This window comes from Symphodus melops, assembly GCF_947650265.1.
Source record: "Symphodus melops genome assembly, chromosome: 15".
NCBI classification, from domain to species: Eukaryota; Metazoa; Chordata; class Actinopteri; order Labriformes; family Labridae; genus Symphodus; species Symphodus melops.
In genome coordinates this window covers 2680630-2701665 of record NC_136705.1, presented here as the reverse complement: position 1 = coordinate 2701665, position 21036 = coordinate 2680630, and the positions used below count along the sequence as shown (strand labels likewise).

Genomic DNA, 21036 nt, shown 5'->3' with positions numbered 1-21036 from the left:
TTTGTTTGAGCGAACACTTGGATGTGTGCCTTCAGTTTACGGGCGTCTTGTTGAAGATTAGATATTAATATTCATTTAAAGCAGGGGAAACTAATCAGTGCGATCATATTGCACAACTTGAAGCGTGTGCTTTGTTTCTCCCAGCAGCCTGAGGGAACACGAACCAACCAGAGAGTCGCTGTGGTGTGTTTTCATTAAAACAGGGCAGAGGTGCGAGTCTGACCTGAAGAGAACTGGACTGCCTGTGACAGTCTGCGTTAACGCCACAAAGATGTCTTAGAGTGACACATGCAGGCAACTCATTGTGACACCCACAGACTCACAAACAGAACAAGGCGCTTTTGTTTTACCGTCACAGCTGAGCCGGACAGTTCTCGTTTCCAACAAAGACGTGAACACAAGTGACTTCTTCAGAAGAGAAACTGAAAAACAACTTCGAGTCAAAGTCTCATTAGGTTGCAGCTTTCAACAACATGATGCTGTTCGTACGATTCAATTCAAAAAACTTTATTAGTCCCCGGGGGGGGCGATTCAAGGGCACACAGAGGAGTAAATGAATGACAGTGCAGCGATAAAACAAGATAAGAGTCAACAAGGAATGAAGTGTAAAATAATATCAGGAGGTCGTCCTCTAACTTCATGTTTGAAGTGTTCAAATGTCTTTCATTACAGAAACAGACTCATACTGTATCATCTTTACAACCAATCAGATCTGACGCCTCAAACTAAACCTGTTCCCAAACGTTTACCTGACATCAGTTGTACTTTCATGCCCAAAAAAAAAAATCTTTAATACTGCAAAGCAATCATTATTTTGAAGACGAGATGCAGATAATTATTTGGTGACAATATGTAGTAAACAAGGACCTATCGTCTCAGGGATGTCACCCATTGGTTTCTGAAGAGCTGCAGGGAAGCCTCAAATGTCCCAGGATTGGACGAACCAAAGACAAAGTGTCATGTTTCCTTGTTATTTATTTTTATTCCTAATTTTTCTGTAATTTTGAAGCAATTTTTCACTTTTTTTCATTTTGTTCGACATGGCACAGTTGAAAATAAAAGAACACTCGTCTAGTTTGTCATGTATTTTCATGATAATTACTTTTTATTGGGTATAAATCACCTGCTGTAAGTGATGGTGTTACTAAATTTAGCGATAGTTTTGTAGGTTGTTGTTCAGGGCGGACCTCAAACCATTGACAACGTAGAGGAGTAAATGAACCATGTCATTAACTGTGAAGGGACACGGGTAGCTTTAAATATTTGTTTGCTAAATTGGTGGCGTTAGTTGAGGAAGGGAGGCGGCGGGTGTCGGCGCTACCTGCTGCCCTGTAATTTGCAAACGAGCTGCATTCTTTACCAAAACTAAAAAACAACTCATTTCTGAATTTCTGTCCTTGAGTTTGATCTTCAAAACTATTTCTGTTTTATTTGAATACACATATCGTGAGGCTGGATTTATTGCATAGAATAAAAATGTTCACACAAAGGATGTTTCCTTTTAACATTACAGAGTCAATTATTCACGGACGTTTCTTGCGCGCTCCTGCAGCAGATTAGCGAGCCCGGGATCAAACTCCTGTGTTTCCTGTAGGCTAAGGTGAAGCTGTCAGTTCACAGATGAATAAGCTTTGGCCGAGGGGACCGTCGGTGCCAAAGAAAGCACAGCTCAGACCCAGCAAAATTTTCCACCCAACATCCACAACAGAGCAGGATAATGTGCGCTCTGTCTCTCACATGGAGGTGCTGGTGAAGGAGCCCCTCACAGCCTGAGCTGAGCTGAGTCAGGCGGCGGAGAGGGGAAACTTTAATAAGACGTTTCCCTGCATGCTGGCTCAGGACAGAGACAGTGGAAACATGAGCAGAGAAGGATAAAGCTGCTCTTGTTTTCACCTGCTGTAAATGTCCTTACACAATGCACATATTTCATATCTGCATGTTTCTGGTTATCAGGCCTCAGTTTGTATTCGGGGAAAGTTTTCTTTGGGATGCTGAGCGTGGAGTCAGGAATCAAGTGCTCTGCAGATGTGCTGATGTAGAAAGGGGATTTCTGCAGCTCCTTTTCAAAAGACAACAACAGGGGAGAAGGCTGGTTCTCAGGGGGGAATAAAATGAGCCTGTGCAGGGGTTGATGCAGTGCAGATACAAAGGGCTCTCATGCAGATTGGTCTGGCAGGCGACGGAGAGCGGAGGCTCTGTTGACCGTTGTTTGGCTGACAGTTGCCATAGTGAGGCGAGTTTGTATCTGCAGCACGTGACGGCTGAGCAGAAAGGAGGGCAGAGAGGAAGGGAGGTAAACAGTCCAGTGTCACCTCAGAAATAACTCCCAGATAAATCCCAGACTCAGTTTATAACCATGGTGCCAAGATATGTCGAGCAATTCAAGGTCTGCAGCCTTCTTAATCTAGCACTTCATTTATCCAGAATTAGCATCATGATTCACTGGGGCAGAAATCCCCACATCATCGTGTCATGCTAAAATCTTGCTTTTCAAACCTTGTTCAGATGAGTAAATTTAGCGTTTTAAATATTAACTTTATCTCGCAGCATCCACAGTGTTGAAAAAAATGAAGCAGTTTCTCAAGTTTCCACTTGAGTCTCCGGATGTTTGCAGAGCGAGCTGCAGGTGTGAACGCTCACAACCACATTTTTCACTCTGACTTCACACAGAGATTCTCCTGCCTGTCACCTGGTATTTTTTTCCGCAGCAAGTCTGAGTGAAATGATGTAAAAAAAAAAAAACTAAAAAAAAAACCTAACAGGATATTCCCCGGAGAATTCACCTCGAGCCAGTCGGAGGGTTTGGTGACGTTTATATTCACCGCTGCACGGTGCCGAGCCTGTTTGCCTGAGATCTCTGTGCACATAATTAAACTGCTGCCTTCTTCTTTCCTGTTTGCCAGCATGTCCTTCTCCACTTTTTTTTATATTAGAATTTCCTTAAACTACACAAAGCATTGATATAAAAGCAGACTAACCCCTTTTTTATACGGCAACTGTTGTCGTTCGACTTAAACTTCACCTTTAGTAGCTATAGTAGGTGACATCACGGAGACGACGTCCATGTTTTATACCTTCTGTGTTTGTTTGCTGTTCTGATCAAAGATTTCCTCCTCCATGTTTTTACAGCTCGCGAGACAGGAAACAGACGGATTGATTTTGATCTTCTCTGTTGAAGTGTAAATAAAAGTCCAGTGGTCACAGACAGTTGGTGGACTGTGGGATTGCATCCTGTGCATCGCCTGAACAGACGAGCTGATTGGCCTTCAAACAGCTTACCCGACACTTCATTAAAGTTTGGTCATTAATGCTAACAAACCTCTCGTCTGGCAACATGTCAGCTCATCAGCTTGTGTTATTTTACCTTGAGATATAGTCCCACCAGATTTCGCCGCTTTGCCTTTAACATTGCTGACCAAGCAAAATTAATTTATTCAACCTTCCACCTGGAACACAGAGCTTGATGACTGAGGCCTCAAAGGCAATAAGGTGCATCAAAGATAAACTGCAGACACGCAAAGGAAGACACACGGGTGACTTGTAAGGCTGTGTGTTACTGGTCATGTAAATCAGTGTTTTGTGTTGAACACCAGTTAAACATGTGATCTGTAGGTCAACACATTCACTGTCCTCCTCTCAGCTTTTACGATGAATACTGCACATGTGCTCTGAGACATCGCTCGGTGCTTTCCACTGTAAACCGGCTTAATTTGCAACGACACCCCACACAGAAAACAATGCATGAATTATTCATGTTTATTCATATTGATCCCAGCTGGGCCAGAACGGCAGTGTGACTGATGCAGTCCTGTAGGATGGGACAGAAATGTGCGCTCCCTGTGTCTGAGATCTCCTTCTAAGGAAGCACAAGGGAATGAAACCAAAAGCAGAGATCATGTGAGTGCTTCTAAGATCGACCTCGTCTATATTTTGTCTCTTTCTAAATGGCATGCCCCCCAAACCAGGGTAGCAACTACCCATCCGGGTGCTCCAAGCAACCTATATTCACCCATAGGAGGTATTTATATATTTGCTCTTTGCTGCATTTCCTGCAGGAGGATTCCTTCAATGCCATGCAGAGGGGGGTGTGAGGGAAGGGAAGGGGCTCTTTCCACTTATAGACGAGGGGTGACATCACTGCCATCTTGTCGTCTTGCAGGTCAACAACATCTCTCTCACCCACATGAGATGACTGTACTCTGTCGCCTCCCGAATCTTATAATGGGGTCAGGTCACCGAGTCGACCTGGGAGAGCTGTTTATTATTGGTGGATGCATTCCTCCTCTAAAGATAACTGAGATAGTCGTCAGTGGTGGACAGTTAAAGTAAATCTACTCGAGGACTGCACTTAAGTTCATTTAACTTGCCTGCTAACGCAACAGTGCAGCTCGAGGAAAGGGCAATTTTGTCCGTCGCTCACTCTTATGGCTTGGTGCTCAATTAAAGCGTGTTTTGATTTGATAACTCTTTTGTGCAAAGGCGAGGGGAAAGGGGTTGGAGGTGTGTCGCTGTAGGAGAGCAAAGGTGTCGCCACACAGGAGTTTCATTCTGGCGCTCAAAGGCAGCACACTGGATCCAACAGGTTGCACATTAAAATGATAAATAAATACAAAGGCTCTGTCCACAGCGGCGGTTCGTCCACTTGTGAGTGAGTGACAGGTTCCTCATGATATCCCGCTTCAAAAACAATTCCAAACTATTCCACAACTCCTGGAGAGGTCGGTCGAGTTAGCCACATTTTGGGCACTCAACAATGATTTTATTAACCTGGACAGGAAGCGCTTTGATTTTCTGAAAAATCTGGCGGAGCGATTATTCACAGGTTTATGTTTAAAAATGCTCCCGTGGTTCCTCTTTTGTCTGCACACAACTGTCTAAACAATGGTAGGCAGAATGTAATAACCTTGAACAGAGCCGAGCCAGCTCTCCCTCTCTCTTTCCACTCTTCATGATATAGCTCAAGCTTCATCGTTGGCGTTCTGACACGAGAGTGATATCAATCTTTCCATCTACCTCCCAGAAAGCAGGAGACCTTTCCAGGATGTCGAACGTTTCATCCTCTGTGAACATGCAGCTGACGGCGTTGACTCACGGGTTGTTACCTTCTGACGAGCGTTATTTAGTGCTTTCAACTCTCATAAGGACTTTGTGAAGATTACAAGTCTCAGAAAGCAAACGTTCCCACACCGTCAGAAAATCACCTTGGCTGGAGAACGTGAGCCTCCTGTTTGTTTTCGATGGCGTTGCTTCTGGTCTCTTGATAACACGCTGAATTCCTCACTGCCTTACATCTACAAGAGGGATGACTCAGGACTGAACCGCACAAGACAATCCAACATCGTCAGTCCAGTACTCATATTTTATATCAACAACTGTGTTTCTGAAGCATATTATGTGAGATCCGTCAGTGTAGGAAGAGTGTTAACCACGGGACATTCAGGTCAAAGGACCACCTTCCTGCAGCTTGAAGGATTCTGCCTTTTAAGGTAAGACCCCACTCTGTTTCTCCTGATCCCCCCCCCCCTCCCCCCTCCTGCTAGCTTGATCCCTCCGGGCTCACCGAATGCCCCACAGCCTCTTTTTATAAGTTGTCACCAGCCAGTCATGCGATCACGTCTCACATCTGCAGGACATTTCCAAGCGAGGTCCCTCTTTTCTCTACAGCCGTAAAAAGAAAACAGCAGCTGGCAGCCGCTCCTTTTTACGTTCTGTTTGGAGGAGCTTTCACACTTCACGTTTGCACAGTTGAGTTACGGCCAGGCCTGTAAAGCAGAACAACACACATCTCACGGAGAACCACAGACAGACAGAGAGAGAGAGAGAGAGAGAGAAAGATCGCCAAATGTGTCGTTTAGGAAATAACCTGAAGGAAGAGCTCTGAATGATCTCACAGTGCGGTGACCTCTGTCCTTCACTACAGAGCTGCATTGTGCTTCCACCTGAAACACACCAAGCTCTGTCTGTGAAATTCATCTCATTTCCATTTGACACCATGGGGAGTAAAGCAATATAACAGCTTATACCTCATCCACTTTCACTGGGCTGTCAGTCATCCGTGAGGACTGAGAAGCCTTGGCTGTCTTCACAAACCCTGTCGATATTAAGAACATGTTGGACACAGTCCCGGTAAGCATCAGGATCAATAATAAACAGCTGCCAAGAGTTTTGAGTTGAAAAATACAAAAGGAGGCAACAGACAGTATAACGCAACACAAGCCCTTTTCCCTTAATGCACAGGATGACTGCTCCCGAAATCCTCCTGACCAAGCGTCAACCTCTGGTGGTGAAAAATGAAGCCATTGTGGAAGCGGAAAAAAACCTGCAGTTCCTCGAGGGGTCAGGTTGAGGCTGGCTGCAGAAGTCACATACATACACACTCCATTCAAAATGCCTGTTTGAAATGTACGCATTTACCGCCATGGATCAAGAAACACAAGAAACACTCACTAACTTTGTGGTGCTTTTTTTTTTTTCTATTTATTTGACGTTCCATCGAAAATACCACTCGTTTCTTTAATCTGAGGCATTCATCGAAGGGCCTTCCTGACCTCTTTGGCCCGTGCAGCTTGAGCGTTTTAGCATGTTCAGTAACACATCCACGGTCTCCCTCGAGGAATTACAATCAAGGATGCAATGGTTGGATCTTTAGGCATTTTATATGATGTTGTAGAGGCTCTCGAATATTCCGACCAAGATGCTCGGTGAGGAGGTGGGGAAAAGGAATTAAAGATTTACAAGTTTAGAAATAAGAAGTGGCATCACGGCCTCATTAATCCCAACAAAACAACAGTTCCATAGCTGACCTTTCCCAGGGTCAGAGGTCAGAGGGCCTCTCTGTCAGCGATAAAATGGTTCAGTTCTGTCAGCGAGTTTGCAGGACCGGACCAAAGACCACATCTCAGAGATCAGAGCTCATGTCCTCTGAAGACCCCCATGCTCATGTCCTCTTTTGGAAATGTGTCAAAATGACAAATAATTGCACAACGGCAAAAATTAATGCTGTTCATACCAGACACACCAAGTCTGACGGTAGTTCTCGAATTATTTCCCAATTAAAAAAACATTTTTAGGGTTTTATTTTCGAATTTTCCTAAGCTTAGCGTACTTTACTTGCTGTGTGCTTTTATTTTGAAATAAAGTAAGGACCTTCTAGTCCTCAAAGGTTACAACATGAACTTAAGCACAGAAACAGGAAGTGGTTAGGGATCCCGATGTGACCTCGTGTCTGAGAGTTTCAAAGCTGCAGCAGAGTCCTTCTTTAACATCACAGAGGCTACAAGGAGACACAGAGGAGGCATTGACTAATCTTTAAAGTTCACTTCACAAAGTGGTCGCCTTGTGAGAATATGAAGGTGGTGAGCAGCGCCCTCTGCTGTTACATCAGCAAAGTCATCGTCCAGAGAGCTTCAGCAGAGACGCTGAGTTTGAATAATCACAGCTTTAACCTTTATAAGAGGATTTCTCCTTTGTTTGCATGAAGCTGATCTGCAGACCACCCACATCTGTCTGAACGGGAACATTCCTCACTTATGAATGTCAAACACAATCAGTGTCCCGGGACAAAGATCTCCTTAGTTTAGTCAGATAATTATGTGTAAGTGTTGCAGCGATCAAAGCCTTTGAATGACAACACAGATCAACATTTTTGAGCTTTCGTCCCTTAAATCAGCTCCTCAGGATCAGCTAACCTCAGGTCCGTTTAAAGGGTCAACAAAAGGGTGAGAAAAAACAATTACATTGTCCATTTTCTCTTCATGCATTAAGCAGTTTTGTGCAGGTGAATCAGTTTCCAGCCACTGAAAATGTTCACAGAGGGGTTTCTCTAAAGCTCTTTTACAAAAGTTATGTTTTACTAATGAGATTATCCGCATTTGCACTTCCCTCTCAGGGCCCAGGGTTGGGGGGAAGAATGAAAACGACTCAACTGCTTTGTGGTCTGGCCTGATCCCAAGTCCTTTGCATGCAACCTGCTAATTCATTCTGCTGGCTAACGAGCGGCTTGCGTGCCAACCGGTCATTAGCGCCCGTCAGAAACGGTCACCAAACATGTCACATGTCGACTGGTCACTCTACTCAGTACTGGGGGTAGCCCTGACACACACACACACACACACACACACACACACACACACGGAGCTAATATGCTGGGAAAACAAAACAAATTAATTAACAGGAGCAAATATCCAAATCTAAGCACAAGGTGATCACCTGCCGTGAAGGAAAATATTTGGTTTTGTGGACAACTGCAGGCTATTTGTTTTGCAAAGACTTTAAGTGCTAGTGATATGAAAGAAAAGGGGCCCATTGTTGTCCTACTGCTCTTTCACATTATTATCATTATTAATATAAAACTGATGACAAGCCACATTAAAATGTTAAGCTAAATAATCAAAGTTGACTTGCTGTGCAATTACCTACCAATTGGTCCGCAATCAATGATAAGAAGCACTTTTAGTAACCAGTTATACTGAGTAACTTAGTTTGAGAAAGAAACTCAAAAAACAATTCAATTAAAATATTATTTTGTGTAAATTACGAATAAATGTGATCATCAACCAGAAGCAGATATACAAACCTTCATACAAGCGTCCCTCTTATAAGAGAACCTACCTGAAGGTCGATGACTTTTCATGCCCTTTCGTTTCATTACTCACAGCGTAAACTTTGTGTGATGTCGTCAATCTCGACGTAGCACCGTTAGCGCCTGTAAAGGAAAGATGAAATTGGTAGCAAACAAGGTGCAGAAGTTTCAGGCTGCTGTATCCCGCTTTATGTCGGAGACAGAATAAGTGGGAGGAGGGCGGATGTTTAAAGACGTCATGATTCAGTGATGCTCTGTGAAGATGACTCCATCGAGGAGTCTCTCCAAAGACATTTGATGAAACCTGTTTCTGAGAGGAAGAAACTCTCAAACAGTCACTATGTGCAGAAGCATTTTGCACATTTGATCCGTGCCATGTACGTAAAACTTAAATCACATAACCTCATACAAAATCGACCGTGTGTTTCATTTCTGGTCTGGGCATCTCGTTAGAGTGTGCTCGAAGATGAGCGCTGTTGCTTGTGCTAAAAAAATAAGTTCTGTGTGGAAAAACCACCTGTGAACTTGCACTGCAGGACAACAGCTCTCAATGTATTTATGAGCTGTTCTGCACCAAACAGAAATCTGTGTACAAATGTCACAGGGAAAAAGGGAAAGTAAAGTCTTAACTATCTCTTTGTTTTGTCTCAGGGGAAATGATTCCCACCCTGAGGAAGAGACAAAACATCAACATGAGCTTGTCCCTCAGAGATATAACAACCGTTTACACGATGAAGTGCACAAACTTTCCACCAGGGTGCAGTTATGCGTTTCAGCTTCATACATGTCTGAGACTTTATATTCACTTTATATTGAGACTTATTAAGAGTAGCGTTTGCAGCATCTGCAGGCTGTGTTTGTGTTAAGACGGGTCCCTGGCACTCTTATGAGGTAATATTCCACCAGCTTAGTCCTTGCATGCGAACTGATCCATTAAAGCCCCAAAATGATCTGATCTGGCAGCTTTTCTAAATTACATAAACCTCATTAGACAAGTTTAACTACTCAGAAAGTGGAGCGGTCACTATACGGCCGCCATATGACTCAAATCTCTGCAGTGAACGCTGCGAAATGATGCGTGTGTTGTTGTTTTTTAAATCTCCTCTATAATCTCACATGAAACGCAGCTTTTGTTTTCAAGCTCAAATCTCAAACCAATTTTGTTGATTTAGCAAGCCATGTGGAAAGTTTTTGTTTGGTATTAAATGGTCACAGATCAGTTTGTGTGAGGCACCGAGAAACAATTATACATATATTTTTGTGTGTTTATGTGCTGATTCTGCAACGTTCACATGAAAATGCATGCGGTCAAAAGTGACTAAATGAAATGGAAAAGAGACAATACGCTCATGTTGACATGAAACCTCAAAAATATCCTCTAGACATTTCCATTCATTTGATTATACAGAAGATTAAAAGTAACATTACAAGAGGTTTAGTTAAATGGGCCCAACTCTGTTAATGCAACAGGTTCCTGTTCTGTCAAAGATCACATCAGACATAAGACACAACCAACATCTGCTCACATAATCAGAGGGGGGATGACTGAAGTTAACATTACAGTAGTTAAACCAGTGATTCCATTCATCAGATGACAGGTCCTGATATAATGTGGTGTGTAGTGCATGTGGGGTTAAGGTTAGCGCCCTCGTTCCTTCGCTGCCTGTCAAACACAGTGTGACTGTTTGGAGGGTCCTCTGTCGCCGCAGCAGATCAAGACTTTTAAGTGGGATTTTCTCAAACTTCAGAAAGTTTTTAAAAAATCTGAAGGAGTAAATTATCCCAGAGGGAACTACCCTGCGATTTCATGTTCTGTATTTCAGTAAGAAGATACAGTTGGAGATTTAGTCTGCTGTGCCATCTAGTGTCCAAATCAACATAGTGCGACTAATCTCTGAATATACAGGAGGTCAATGCACAAATTAACAGCAAGTACAATATACCAATAAAAGGGAAGCATACTTACATTTAAAAACATATAACAGTTCTCAACGCAGGTAAAACACGTTAAAACACACACGTTAACCTGTAGCAATTATTTGATGGATTTATACTTTATGTATTTGTGTATTGTTTGAGTATGCTGAGATGTGTGTAGGATTTGATTACGAGAAACCAGCAGCAAACTAACTCTGGTTCAGTGTTGAATTGGTTGTGATGTCTTTTAGTTGGTTGTGATGTTTTGAGTTGTTACTAAAGCGAATCGTTTAAAACCTTCCGTTCATCTTGCACGCTCTCTGCCGACCGTGTGTGAGTGCATATGGCTGCAAAAACAGCTGGAGCATTTATATAATTGTTTTGACGAGTGCTGAGACATGACATCAAGAAACATGAAGAAAGCTGCATTTAAGGTGAGCCAGACACTGGGTTAGCTGAATTACTCTTCACTGGTGTGTTATGATTAAATATGAAACAAATGATGCTTTATTTGAATGTTCATTTCCCTTTTGCTAAGTGTCAGGGCTTGTTTTACATTTTGTTTTTGTTTTTTTTGATTTTGAAAAGACCGTGATGGACCATTTGACGTATCAGTCTTCACGTCCATGTGCAAACAGATATCTGCAGCACAAATGGGACAAGGCTAACTATGAGGCTCACAGGGAAAAGGTCAGTTTGTAAAATGCTTTATAGATTGGAAACAGTCTTCATTGACAATTATAATAATATATAAATTAATAAATTATAAAGTATAATAATTATATAAAATGTTAATTTTACATAATTAATTAATAGTTTAGGACCATGCTGTTCTTTATCTCACTTGATATCCAATCACAAACTTCAAATAAAATAGCACGTCTTAAAGAAACAGTGACTGTGTTTTAGAAACAAATGTGTCACCATTTCTCAAAGCTGTCTTTTTTTCAGGTGAAAACAGCAAAACCGCAGATAGACAACACCCCACCAAACACCTGTGGCGTTTTACAGAAGAAGAATAAACAGGTTCAACTCAAGTCACATTATGTTCAGGCTGGCAGCAGATGTCTCTGTGCTTAAACCATACAATGGACTCTCCCGTGTGCTTTTATACAACGGTTATTGCAAGTGACATTTATATAATAAGTAAAAAGTGCCAGTTGTTTTTACAAAGTACAAACTTATTTATTGTGTATTCGTAAAACTAAGATGTTCATATTTATTTCACGTGCAGCCTTTAGATAGAAGGGTGGAGAACAATCTAAAGCTGCTGAACCGTCTGGAGAACGCGAGGCCAACGATTAATATAAAGAGCTTTCTGAAGGACTGGGAAAGACACGTGAAGCTGATGAAAACCATCACACGCTACCCCAAAAGGACCGATAAGAATGCATTCAAAAATAAAAAATAAAATGTAATTTTACAAGAAATGTACTGTCATTTTCAACAAATTTAAAACAATGACATGCGAGTGGATTTACAGACATTTTTAGCAATTTGGGGTTTTATAAATTATAGGATTTTTAAAATTACAGTTACATAACCATTATCTAAGATTACATAATATTGTGTGTTTTTTTAATGGCACTTTATTGTATTTGTACGTCTTTAACTGTAATTTTACCAGCATTTTTTTTTTACAGGTTTATTACCATTTTCCATTAGACAATGAAATAAATGTAAATTAACAGTGATTAGCAGTAATTTAAAGATTTACCTTTAGAATTACAAGTACTTAATCATAATATGCTATTACATTATTAATGTTTTTTAAAGGTAATTAAACATTCTTTTAGATTTTAATGTAATTTTACGTAATGGTCTCATCACATTTTTAAAATTTGCATTTTATTAATTTATCATTAGATACTGAATCCAAATACATGCAGCTTCGATAAATGATATTCCAAGCAGGAGTTTCACTGGGATTACTTTGTCTTCATTGGTTATTTAAGTTGACATATGGACAGTTGTTAACAAATCTTAAAACACAGACCAGCTTGTTTCAATGCTTAATGGTTTTAATGTAGCTGTAGATAAGACATGACTGAGTCAGCACAGGACTCATGCAGGGAACTTGGCACAGACAGAAGGGATGTCATAGTGACACTTGGTATCATCCCAGCATTTATCATCTGTAAGAATCAAAACACAAACAGTATTGTTAACAGTATGTATGCCAGCTAACTTCAGCTTCAATAAGCAACAAACTTCACAGCTGAAGTTCACGTGTTCGTACGACCTCTCTCTCCCTCTCATGATGATGTGGACCCACTTCATCATCCCTGTATGCTGGATGTGGCAGCACCACTTTTTAAAGACTTATCTCCCTCACTATGTGAAAAAATACATTTAAAGGAAAGGCTGGTACTGTTTAGTAAATGCACCTCGCGGAGATCAGTTCATCTTTGAAAGACGCCTTCAGTCGAGACAACAAGAGAGCAGAGGAGCTGGACGGAGAGTCTCTGGCCATCTGAAGTTTTCACTGAACTTATTACAAGAAAAACAAACTCAAACATGGTACATCTAGCCATCATACACCCTGACAGGATGATCTGACGTCTCTTAGAGGACGATTACACCTCTCAGAAACCCCTCAAGGTGAGCAAGAGGAAGAGAAGCTCCGACCTGCTGTGACTCTGAGGTGTGACAAACAAGTGATGAACTCTTAAAAGGAAACAAACCAAAATGCCGTCACACATAATGCTGTATACATTTACACATCCCATAAAAGGGGGGGAAACATCAGGTCACACGTTCTCATAGATTTAGGTAGCCTACCGCGAAACCGCTTTTTGCACGGCCTATTTTAAAAAAACACGGCCTTGAAATGATTGCACGGCTTGACCTAGGCCGTGCAAATATCTACATTTAATAGACGTGTTTACTACACGGGTTTCTATACGGAGCGCTAAATATCTGATTAGGCTACATTCTAATTCTGGCTAAGAATATGTTTGCCGAATACCGGTACTGAAAAACTTAAACCCGATCCCGTTAACGTTTCTACAGCCACCCGTGTCCTATTTGGTAGACGGCGTGTCAGCCGGATGACTATAGCCGCTATGTAAATAGCGTCATATGATAGCAGCTAACTGCTAACAGCTAACAGCTAACTAATAAATTCAACAAAGGAGAAAAACGCTCCACAAACCAAACCAACGCTGGAGACATCCAGCAGGTCATCTCCTCTGTCACTGTCATGTGACTCTTTATTACAAGAACTCAATCCAGCTTTGTTTCAGAGAAGGCTGTGAGCGGCGAGGAGAAATACACACGTAAACAATCAGCTGTGTTACAGTCAATGCTTTAAACACGGCAGAGTTTTGTTTACCAACGTAACACAGGAAGTGACGACTCTTTCAACCAATCAACGGACTGCAGGGTTTAGCTCCAGATGATTGACTTATCAAGGTCTAGGGATCTATTATTACTGGATGACACATGTAATATTATGAATTTATGTGTTTGTTTGTTTTTTAAAGAAAGTGTAGAGAGAAGCAGTGGGCTAACAAAGGGCTTAGACAACATGAACCAAGTGAGTTGCAGTCAAATGATGAAGGGGTGTGTCAGGGCCGGGGCTGTACAGTAAATCAACATTATCAAGCTTGGGAAAACTAAAATGTGTAACAATGCATCTTATTGAACAGAATGCACCATTTAGAGACTTATTCAGTTTTCTTCAAAACTAGTGTGTTAGGAGCACATAACCGCCGCGCCGCCGTGAGTGACACAGAAAAAAATTTGCACCCCCTGTATTTTTTTTTTGCACCCCCTGTTTTCCCATTTCTGCCTAAATCACTGCACGTTCTGACCAGCTGGTGGTTTTGGTAGGGCCTGGTTTTAGGGTGCGCCTGTCTATATTCTCTTTATCTTCAAGCAAAGTGTTCTGGCATTTACCTCCATGGTTCATTTGCAAACAGTGCTGCTTGAGTCGATTGTTTGGCTCTCCTCTGCACCAGTATGAAAAGCCGAAAGGGGAACCATCACTCCAGAACCACATTCCCTCCTGAAACACAGAACATGTAATATTAGAAAAAACACTGATGATAGAGAGCGGGAAGCATATAAAGGAAGTTCTTTTATTGCTGCGCAAACAAGAGTCTCCAAGAAAGTTTGTTAACTTCAATTCAATTCAATTCAAAAGACTTATATTTGTCCTCGGGGGGCAATTCAAGAAAAGCAGGCGCTCCATGTGCAGAGGTACAGTCCTCATTGACACATTCACATTTTACTTTCCAAACACACAAGTCAATGTTGAGAGGTTGTTGTCATTTTGGGGTAAATGTCCCCAAAAGGGAAAAATGTAATATTACAAATGTGATGCTCCCACACTCTGAGTATAAACACCTAATTTCTCTTCAGGGATCATTAAAGTAAATCTTCTTCTTCTTCTTCTTCTTCTAAAAATGAAAACCTCATCTGCTTTCTCTTTATTTCAATGTCAAGTTGTGACAGCTTGAATGTTCCTGTTGGATTCAGCCTCAGCTCAGAGTTGTGTCAGGGATCAGAATGAAATACCTCTTCACTGTCGGAGCCTCCGAGCCATGCCTCTGGATGCCCATGAGTTCTGTCACTGATCATCTTCTTAATGGCGTGGTACTCCTCTGCTTTGTGTACAGATGCAAGGTTTGCCCCCAAGGACTGACAGTTCTTCTACAAATGGGGGGAAAAAACATGATCACAATATTAATAAAAACAGAAGCCAAGTCCAATCAACTAAACATAAAAGCACAAACTGCAGCTCAGAGTTACCTCAGCACTGGCCCAATTCATGGTTCGAGGAACGTAGAGAAAACAGCGATCACTGATCAAATTCCAACCACCGGGGCAATGTGTTTGTCCATCTGAAAACACACGTTATATACACGGCAAAGGTTGAGTCTCCAAAACAACAAAGGGTGTGTTGTTTTTTTTGGGGGGGGGGGGGACTCGACCTAAAGATCCTCGAGCCCTGTGGGTGTGTGTTCTTCAGAGAGATCAGAAGTCTTTTTGTTTCATTCGATAACTGATTTATTTACAAGCATCAGCACTTTAAAAACTAACTGAAGCCACAGTAACTAAGAGCAAGAGGGATGAGCCCGGATTTCTGGATTCTTGTTAGAAATTTGTTCGTGATTGAGCTCAAGTTGTTTGGTGATCTTTTTGGGACGGCCAGACATTTAACCCTAAAACTACTGTGCTGGAAGAGGTCAAAGGTCAAAAGGTATCTTTATAGTCGCCACAGGGAAATTAGTTTGCAGCAGGAAACTTACAAACACGTAGACAACACTAAAAAAATCAATCCAACTAACATTAACACTACTGTAGGTACTTAAATCATTCACAAATCAATCTGAAAGCCCAGCAGAGATCCAGAAGAAAAGTAAAAGTGCAAAGTGCAATGACCAGGACTTTCATTGCACTTTGTGAGGGCATGAATACAAATCCACATATCCTGTCTGAGATGAGTCCTTTGGGGGGTTTTTTTCTGCAAAAGCTCAGATCATTAAAACAGGAACATATCGATCTGTATGTTTGTCTCTATACACCTCTGGTATCATGCTTTCACTTTCAGGTTTTACTGAAATAACCACAAGGGAGAGAAGAGCCATTTACTCGCTCTCAACATGGAGTCCTTTGTTCAGTCAATCTCAGAAATGTTTGAATTGTTTGACAAAGTCTTAAAAATGTTAAATGTGTAAAATGTGTTTACCGTCATGAATGGGTGCCACAGCGTCTGAAAGAGCTGAACAGTTAGACACAGCAGTTAGTCCACTTCATCATCACTGAATCAATCAGTATAAACATGAGAAACACAGGAGGTACAATCTCTGTTACATAGGCTACCGGGCAGTGTGAGACAAGCTACTTGTAACATGTGGCGAGCGACGCTTCAAATATTCACTTCTTTAAAGCTACACTACATGTTCATCATTATTGAATCTGTGGTCTGTCACAGTCGAAGTTTAGTTCAGTGGGAATGTTTATTTTTCGCTTTATTAGAGAGGAAGGACAGGAGCGGAAATCAGGGATAGAGAGTGGGGACGTGAACCCGGGCCGCCGACGTGAGGACTGTAGCCTCGATACATGGGAGCGCGCGCGCGCACTGCCCCTGGACAGGTATGTTTAACACACAAGGATTCAACCTTGGCAGACTGTGCTCTCTGTGTATAATGAAAACATTAAATAATAAAAACTAGGTAAAAATATAAACAAGTAACTAGTACAAGCATTGCATTGATTTAATCCTCTTTTTATTTTCTGTTGCTTTATTCTTGGTTTCAAACTTTGATTGTGACATCGTCCTCACAGGTGCTGTAAAGTTAAACTTTGTTCTCTTATTAACTTCGTTTCAGTTTCATTAAATAGGTCATCTACTGGAAATAAACCTCACTGGCCACTATAGAGCTAACTGACAAGCTGGTATAATTATCATACCAATAAGAATGCATTAAAAGAACAAACAGGAAGTGGCTGAAGTTCTGGTCAGCTGCAGATAAATTGCTTGCTGGTGTTTGCAGACTGTCCTTCTGGTTGTCTGCAAAGCTGTTTGTTATGTTAGCTTGTTATGGAATCACCTGAATGTGAGTCCTCAGAAGGTGAACTCATGCGCCCCTGTCTGCCATATGACCAGCAGCAGGACGTGGGCTTCAAGGATTAGACGGTGATGTCACCATCATACTCATCCTTAATTTTGGACTCTGCTGAGCTTCAACTTCGTTGTGGGGAAAATCGAACTTGTTTAGACGCTACCCTACTCCTCAATGAATTAAACAACTAAGCTGCTGAACAACTATTTGATTGAGAAAACAGCAATGCCACCACAAAGCTACTGAAAGGTCAACTACTGAGGTGCCTATATAGTGACTTTACGGCTGACACTGCTTACCCGCAGCTGTGGTCATAGCCAACAAGGCACAAAGAAGTGCAGACACAGTCAGTGTCTTCATCGTGAACTGATGCAGATGTAGGTAACCAACCTGGGGAAAAAAACAGAGTAATCGATGTTAGAATGAGATTAAAAAAGACAAGAGGTGGAGGACAGAAAGCAAACCCAACCTGTTGGAGGAGCGAGTTCTCGTCTTCCTGTGGTGAATGTAACTGCTGAAGAAGATCTGCTCTTATATGCACTGAATTATCTACCCATCAATCTCACCACGTTAGTCCAGCAGATGGTTCAATAATAGCCCCTTAATAAAGACTTATCAGATTGACAGCAGGTCAGGGGCATCGCCTCTCAAACGGATGTTTACTCTGAAGGGTGAATCTTCTTCCAGTGAAGCGTGACACACCTACTGTCACTTGAAAGGTTGATAGAAGTTCTGTGATTAAAATAGGTATTACATGTCAACTTGTTTCACTCTTACCAACAAGAAAAGTGCATCCTATACAAGTATATTTAGAAGAGATGTGTTTGAATTGTTTATTCAAACAGCTTTCTGTAACTTGACGGTTCAGGCAGGCCGTCCACCAACGATCCCGAGGAACCTTAGAGAGTTCAGGAGCTCCCAGGAAAACATGGTTAATAACTGAGATTTACAGATAGTGACATGCAATAACATTGTTTCACATAGATTGAGAAAGAGAGAGGGAGAGATAAGAGCTCAAGGGGCCAGTTCCCCCGGTCGTCTAATCCTATAGCAGCAGAACTATGAGCTGGCCGACACTTGTAATTGTAAACCATGACTTTCTAATTGTTAATTTTAGCTTTAATTCTAGTTTCACTGTGCACCAAATGGGATTAGTAACATAATTTAGGGTGGGGCTGTTCTAAATTACAGGTGGCTGCTAGGTGTCTGTTTGGTGGGATTAGTTTAAATCCTCAGGCTAACAATGCTACGTAGATAATACACAGAGAAACGCTTAGTGATCATCATTAAGATCTCTGGTCAACATTTGTTGAACATTTATTTATGAACCAGCACTCCCAGCTACACCCTGAACACCAACATGTTCTCACCAGCATGTACACCAGCTGTTGGCCTCTCAACACGTCCTCAGAAAGGTCAAACGAGCACTTTACATCTAAAGGAAGCGTCGACATTCGAGTTTGTAAAAAGTGACTTTAAGAGTTTGTTAAATTAAAGTTTCTGTGTGTATGTATATACAGACGGATTCTAGTTAACGCCTCTTCTTTCATAAAATGAGCTTTATCTGTTGTACATGGTCTCTGACTAAACAATGAACACTTCAAGTGAAGATCATGAAGTAGTGCTGACGTAATCGTGACTTCAGCCGAGGTCGCCAGCAGCAGGGGCAAGATTGTGAGTCCTGCCCACCCAAATGAAATGTAAGGGGGTAAAAAGTGAATATAACAGTTGAAATAAATGCAGCCAATTTAGAAATAGGCTGGGAGAATGCTAATACTGTTTTGAAGTTGGGATTGGGTGGTTAGTTTACAGCTTGTATGCAATCTGTAACAAAAATGTCTGGATTCTCTCTCTTTTAAGAACTGCAACAAGCCACCAAATGTCAAATAAAGACACAACTAAGAAGTTGTTAGGACCCTATAGGACCTCTTGTTTAGAAATAATCTGTGCAAGCTGGGTCTGTTAAATAGTTTGTTTGGTTTCCTGCAGGCCGAGTGAGTCTCACCAGGCTGTAGTTAAATTTGAAATGTAGTTGCCTTTTATTGTCCACCAGATGTTGACAGAGCTCCACACGCTGAAGGCGTCTATTTTTATTTTTGTGTACTTTTCCCCCCCAGATATAAATAAATAGGAGTGCTTCTTTAGAAACTACTCTACCCTCACACCTTTTTGATATATTCAAACTATTTTCTTTGACTGTTTATTTTGTAAATAAATTAAAAGTTAATTAGTTTATTAATTATGTTCTCAAAAATTTATTTTGATTTTAAGGTCCACCTGAAGTCAGCTGACCTTATCATCAATGAGTTACTTTATATTATAGTCAAACCAGACGGGGACAGTTTTGAGCCCAGAGGACAAAACGTGAAGCAGTCGGGTGGGCAGAAGAGGGTTAATAAAGAAACGTTCAAAATATTTACTTATATTTATAGATATGTCATATTTTATTTATGTACATTGAAATAACATTTGAATCCTGTTATTTTATTTTAATTCGCCTTTTTTGTGTTCCCTCTTTGAATTTAATAACACATCACATCTGTTTCATATTTACAGTTTGTAATAATTTTATGTCCGTTTTCTTAAACTGAGTTAATCACCTGACCCTCCCGCTGTGATTGGTGAACTCAGCCTCAGGTCCGCTCTGATTGGTCCGTCAGCCTGTCAGTCAGACACTGTCCGGGTCACACGAGGCCAGCTGATCATTTCGGGGTCATTCTCGGTAAACTTCACCTGAAAGTTAGACACCATGGCTGCACGCGCCCTGCTTCTTCTCCGACCTTATGCAGCAGTCAGAGCAGCTCGTGCAACCTTCCAGCTGAGGAGCAACAACGTGTCCGCGCGAGCGCTGCCGCGTTTCCTGTCGACGCTGAAAGGTCAGTGTGTTTATGTCGGACATCAACTTTATATTGACATTAAATTCAACTTAACAAGGTATATTAATAAATTGAACTTATATAAATGTTGATTAAAAAGAGCAGATCTTGTTTTTAACATTATAATCGGTGTTTTTAGTTTTTAATCTGCACTTTTTATGATGGTTATTTTTAGCTCTGTGACGTCAGCGCACTGCTTGCCTCTGAAGATGATTCAGTTTTTTGATTTATTTTTTTTACTCATGTTCATTAAAACTTAGTTTGTATTAAAAATGTGACTTTAATATGGAAAGGTCACCTGGGTTTTAACGGACGCGTCCTGTCGTGGTTTGTGGGAGGGGCTTAATGACTCCAATCTGCGTCACTCCTGATGAATCAAAATTGAAACTTTATTTGTAAAGCTGATGAAGACAAGACACCTGTGCTCTTTGGTTTCAGGAGTACCTACAGATGAGGAGCAGGCGACCGGGCTGGAGCGCCGCGCTCTGCAGGCGCTCAAACACGGAAAGGTATCTTTCACTGAATCATGTGAAAGAATTTATTAATTTATAAAATATGCTTTTCTATTTATTACAATTTTTAATTATTGGACATCATGTGATCTTTAACATGTATTAAAGATTTGTTCTATTTCTGTCTTGGTGAAAGGACCCGTACAGCATGCTGAAGCCCAAAGAGTACGCAGGAACCCGAGACGAGCCGCACATCGTCCCGTCCATCGGAAACAAGCGGCTGGTCGGTTGTCTGTGTGAGTGGCGAGCGTGTCAAACGGATGTGTCAGGATGGACGAGGCGGGGACGACCATTCCACTCAGTAATCTTTTTTTTTTGATTTTTGTGTCCAGGTGAGGAGGACAACACGGCCATCGTCTGGTTCTGGCTGCACGAAGGGGGCGCTGAGCGATGTCCCTCCTGCGGGTCTTATTATCAACTCGTCCATCACGAGCTCCCTCATTAAAGACAAACTCACAGACGTGTATATCGCCCCCTGATGGTCACTCAGAGTACTGTCTGACAGCTTCTCATTAAAGTTTTCCCTGACCTTCCTCTCTGTACTTTTTCATGTTTGATCATTTCAAAATAAACACATC

General features: G+C 41.5%; 2 protein-coding genes and 2 long non-coding RNA genes across 4 annotated transcripts; 2 read left to right on the top strand and 2 right to left on the bottom strand.

Annotated features, from left to right (window-relative positions):
- Window positions 1–5862: 5862 nt before the first annotated feature.
- Window positions 5863–10705, bottom strand: LOC306835741. Its single transcript, XR_013780684.1, has 4 exons — window positions 10548–10705; window positions 8611–8704; window positions 6024–6091; window positions 5863–5939 (listed from the first exon to the last, which is right to left on the bottom strand). It is a non-coding gene; the product is annotated as an uncharacterized lncRNA (long non-coding RNA).
- A 103-nt stretch (window positions 10706–10808) lies between these two features.
- Window positions 10809–11928, top strand: LOC306835739. Its single transcript, XR_013780682.1, has 4 exons — window positions 10809–10932; window positions 11087–11188; window positions 11450–11524; window positions 11733–11928. It is a non-coding gene; the product is annotated as an uncharacterized lncRNA (long non-coding RNA).
- Window positions 11929–12498: 570 nt separating this feature from the next.
- Window positions 12499–17619, bottom strand: LOC306835732 (type-2 ice-structuring protein-like). Its single transcript, XM_079362445.1, has 7 exons — window positions 17540–17619; window positions 17370–17460; window positions 16194–16226; window positions 15254–15345; window positions 15020–15154; window positions 14399–14507; window positions 12499–12633 (listed from the first exon to the last, which is right to left on the bottom strand). The coding sequence occupies exons 2-7, from the start codon at window positions 17428–17430 to the stop codon at window positions 12563–12565; spliced, it is 501 nt and encodes a 166-aa protein (XP_079218571.1). The 5' UTR covers window positions 17431–17460; window positions 17540–17619; the 3' UTR covers window positions 12499–12562.
- A 2077-nt stretch (window positions 17620–19696) lies between these two features.
- On the top strand, window positions 19697–20991 carry LOC306835736 (cytochrome c oxidase subunit 5B, mitochondrial-like). The gene is made up of 4 exons (XM_079362449.1): window positions 19697–19946; window positions 20385–20455; window positions 20595–20694; window positions 20791–20991. Exons 1-4 carry the CDS (start codon window positions 19820–19822, stop codon window positions 20901–20903), a joined length of 411 nt encoding a protein of 136 aa, XP_079218575.1. The 5' UTR covers window positions 19697–19819; the 3' UTR covers window positions 20904–20991.
- Window positions 20992–21036: the final 45 nt, after the last annotated feature.

What these genes read in the sequence shown, in the direction of transcription:
- LOC306835732 (XM_079362445.1), bottom strand. Translation starts at nt 17,430, where the DNA reads ATGAAGACACTGACTGTGTCTGCACTTCTTTGTGCCTTGTTGGCTATG. An exon ending in TGTGGCACCCATTCATGACG is followed by an intron (nt 15,346 to 16,193) that starts GTAAACACATTT and finishes GTGTGTTTTCAG; the next exon opens with ATGGACAAACACATTGCCCC. An exon ending in TGAATTGGGCCAGTGCTGAG is followed by an intron (nt 15,155 to 15,253) that starts GTAACTCTGAGC and finishes CCCCATTTGTAG; the next exon opens with AAGAACTGTCAGTCCTTGGG.
- LOC306835736 (XM_079362449.1), top strand. Translation starts at nt 19,820, where the DNA reads ATGGCTGCACGCGCCCTGCTTCTTCTCCGACCTTATGCAGCAGTCAGA. An exon ending in TTTCCTGTCGACGCTGAAAG is followed by an intron (nt 19,947 to 20,384) that starts GTCAGTGTGTTT and finishes CTTTGGTTTCAG; the next exon opens with GAGTACCTACAGATGAGGAG. An exon ending in GCGGCTGGTCGGTTGTCTGT is followed by an intron (nt 20,695 to 20,790) that starts GTGAGTGGCGAG and finishes TTTTGTGTCCAG; the next exon opens with GTGAGGAGGACAACACGGCC.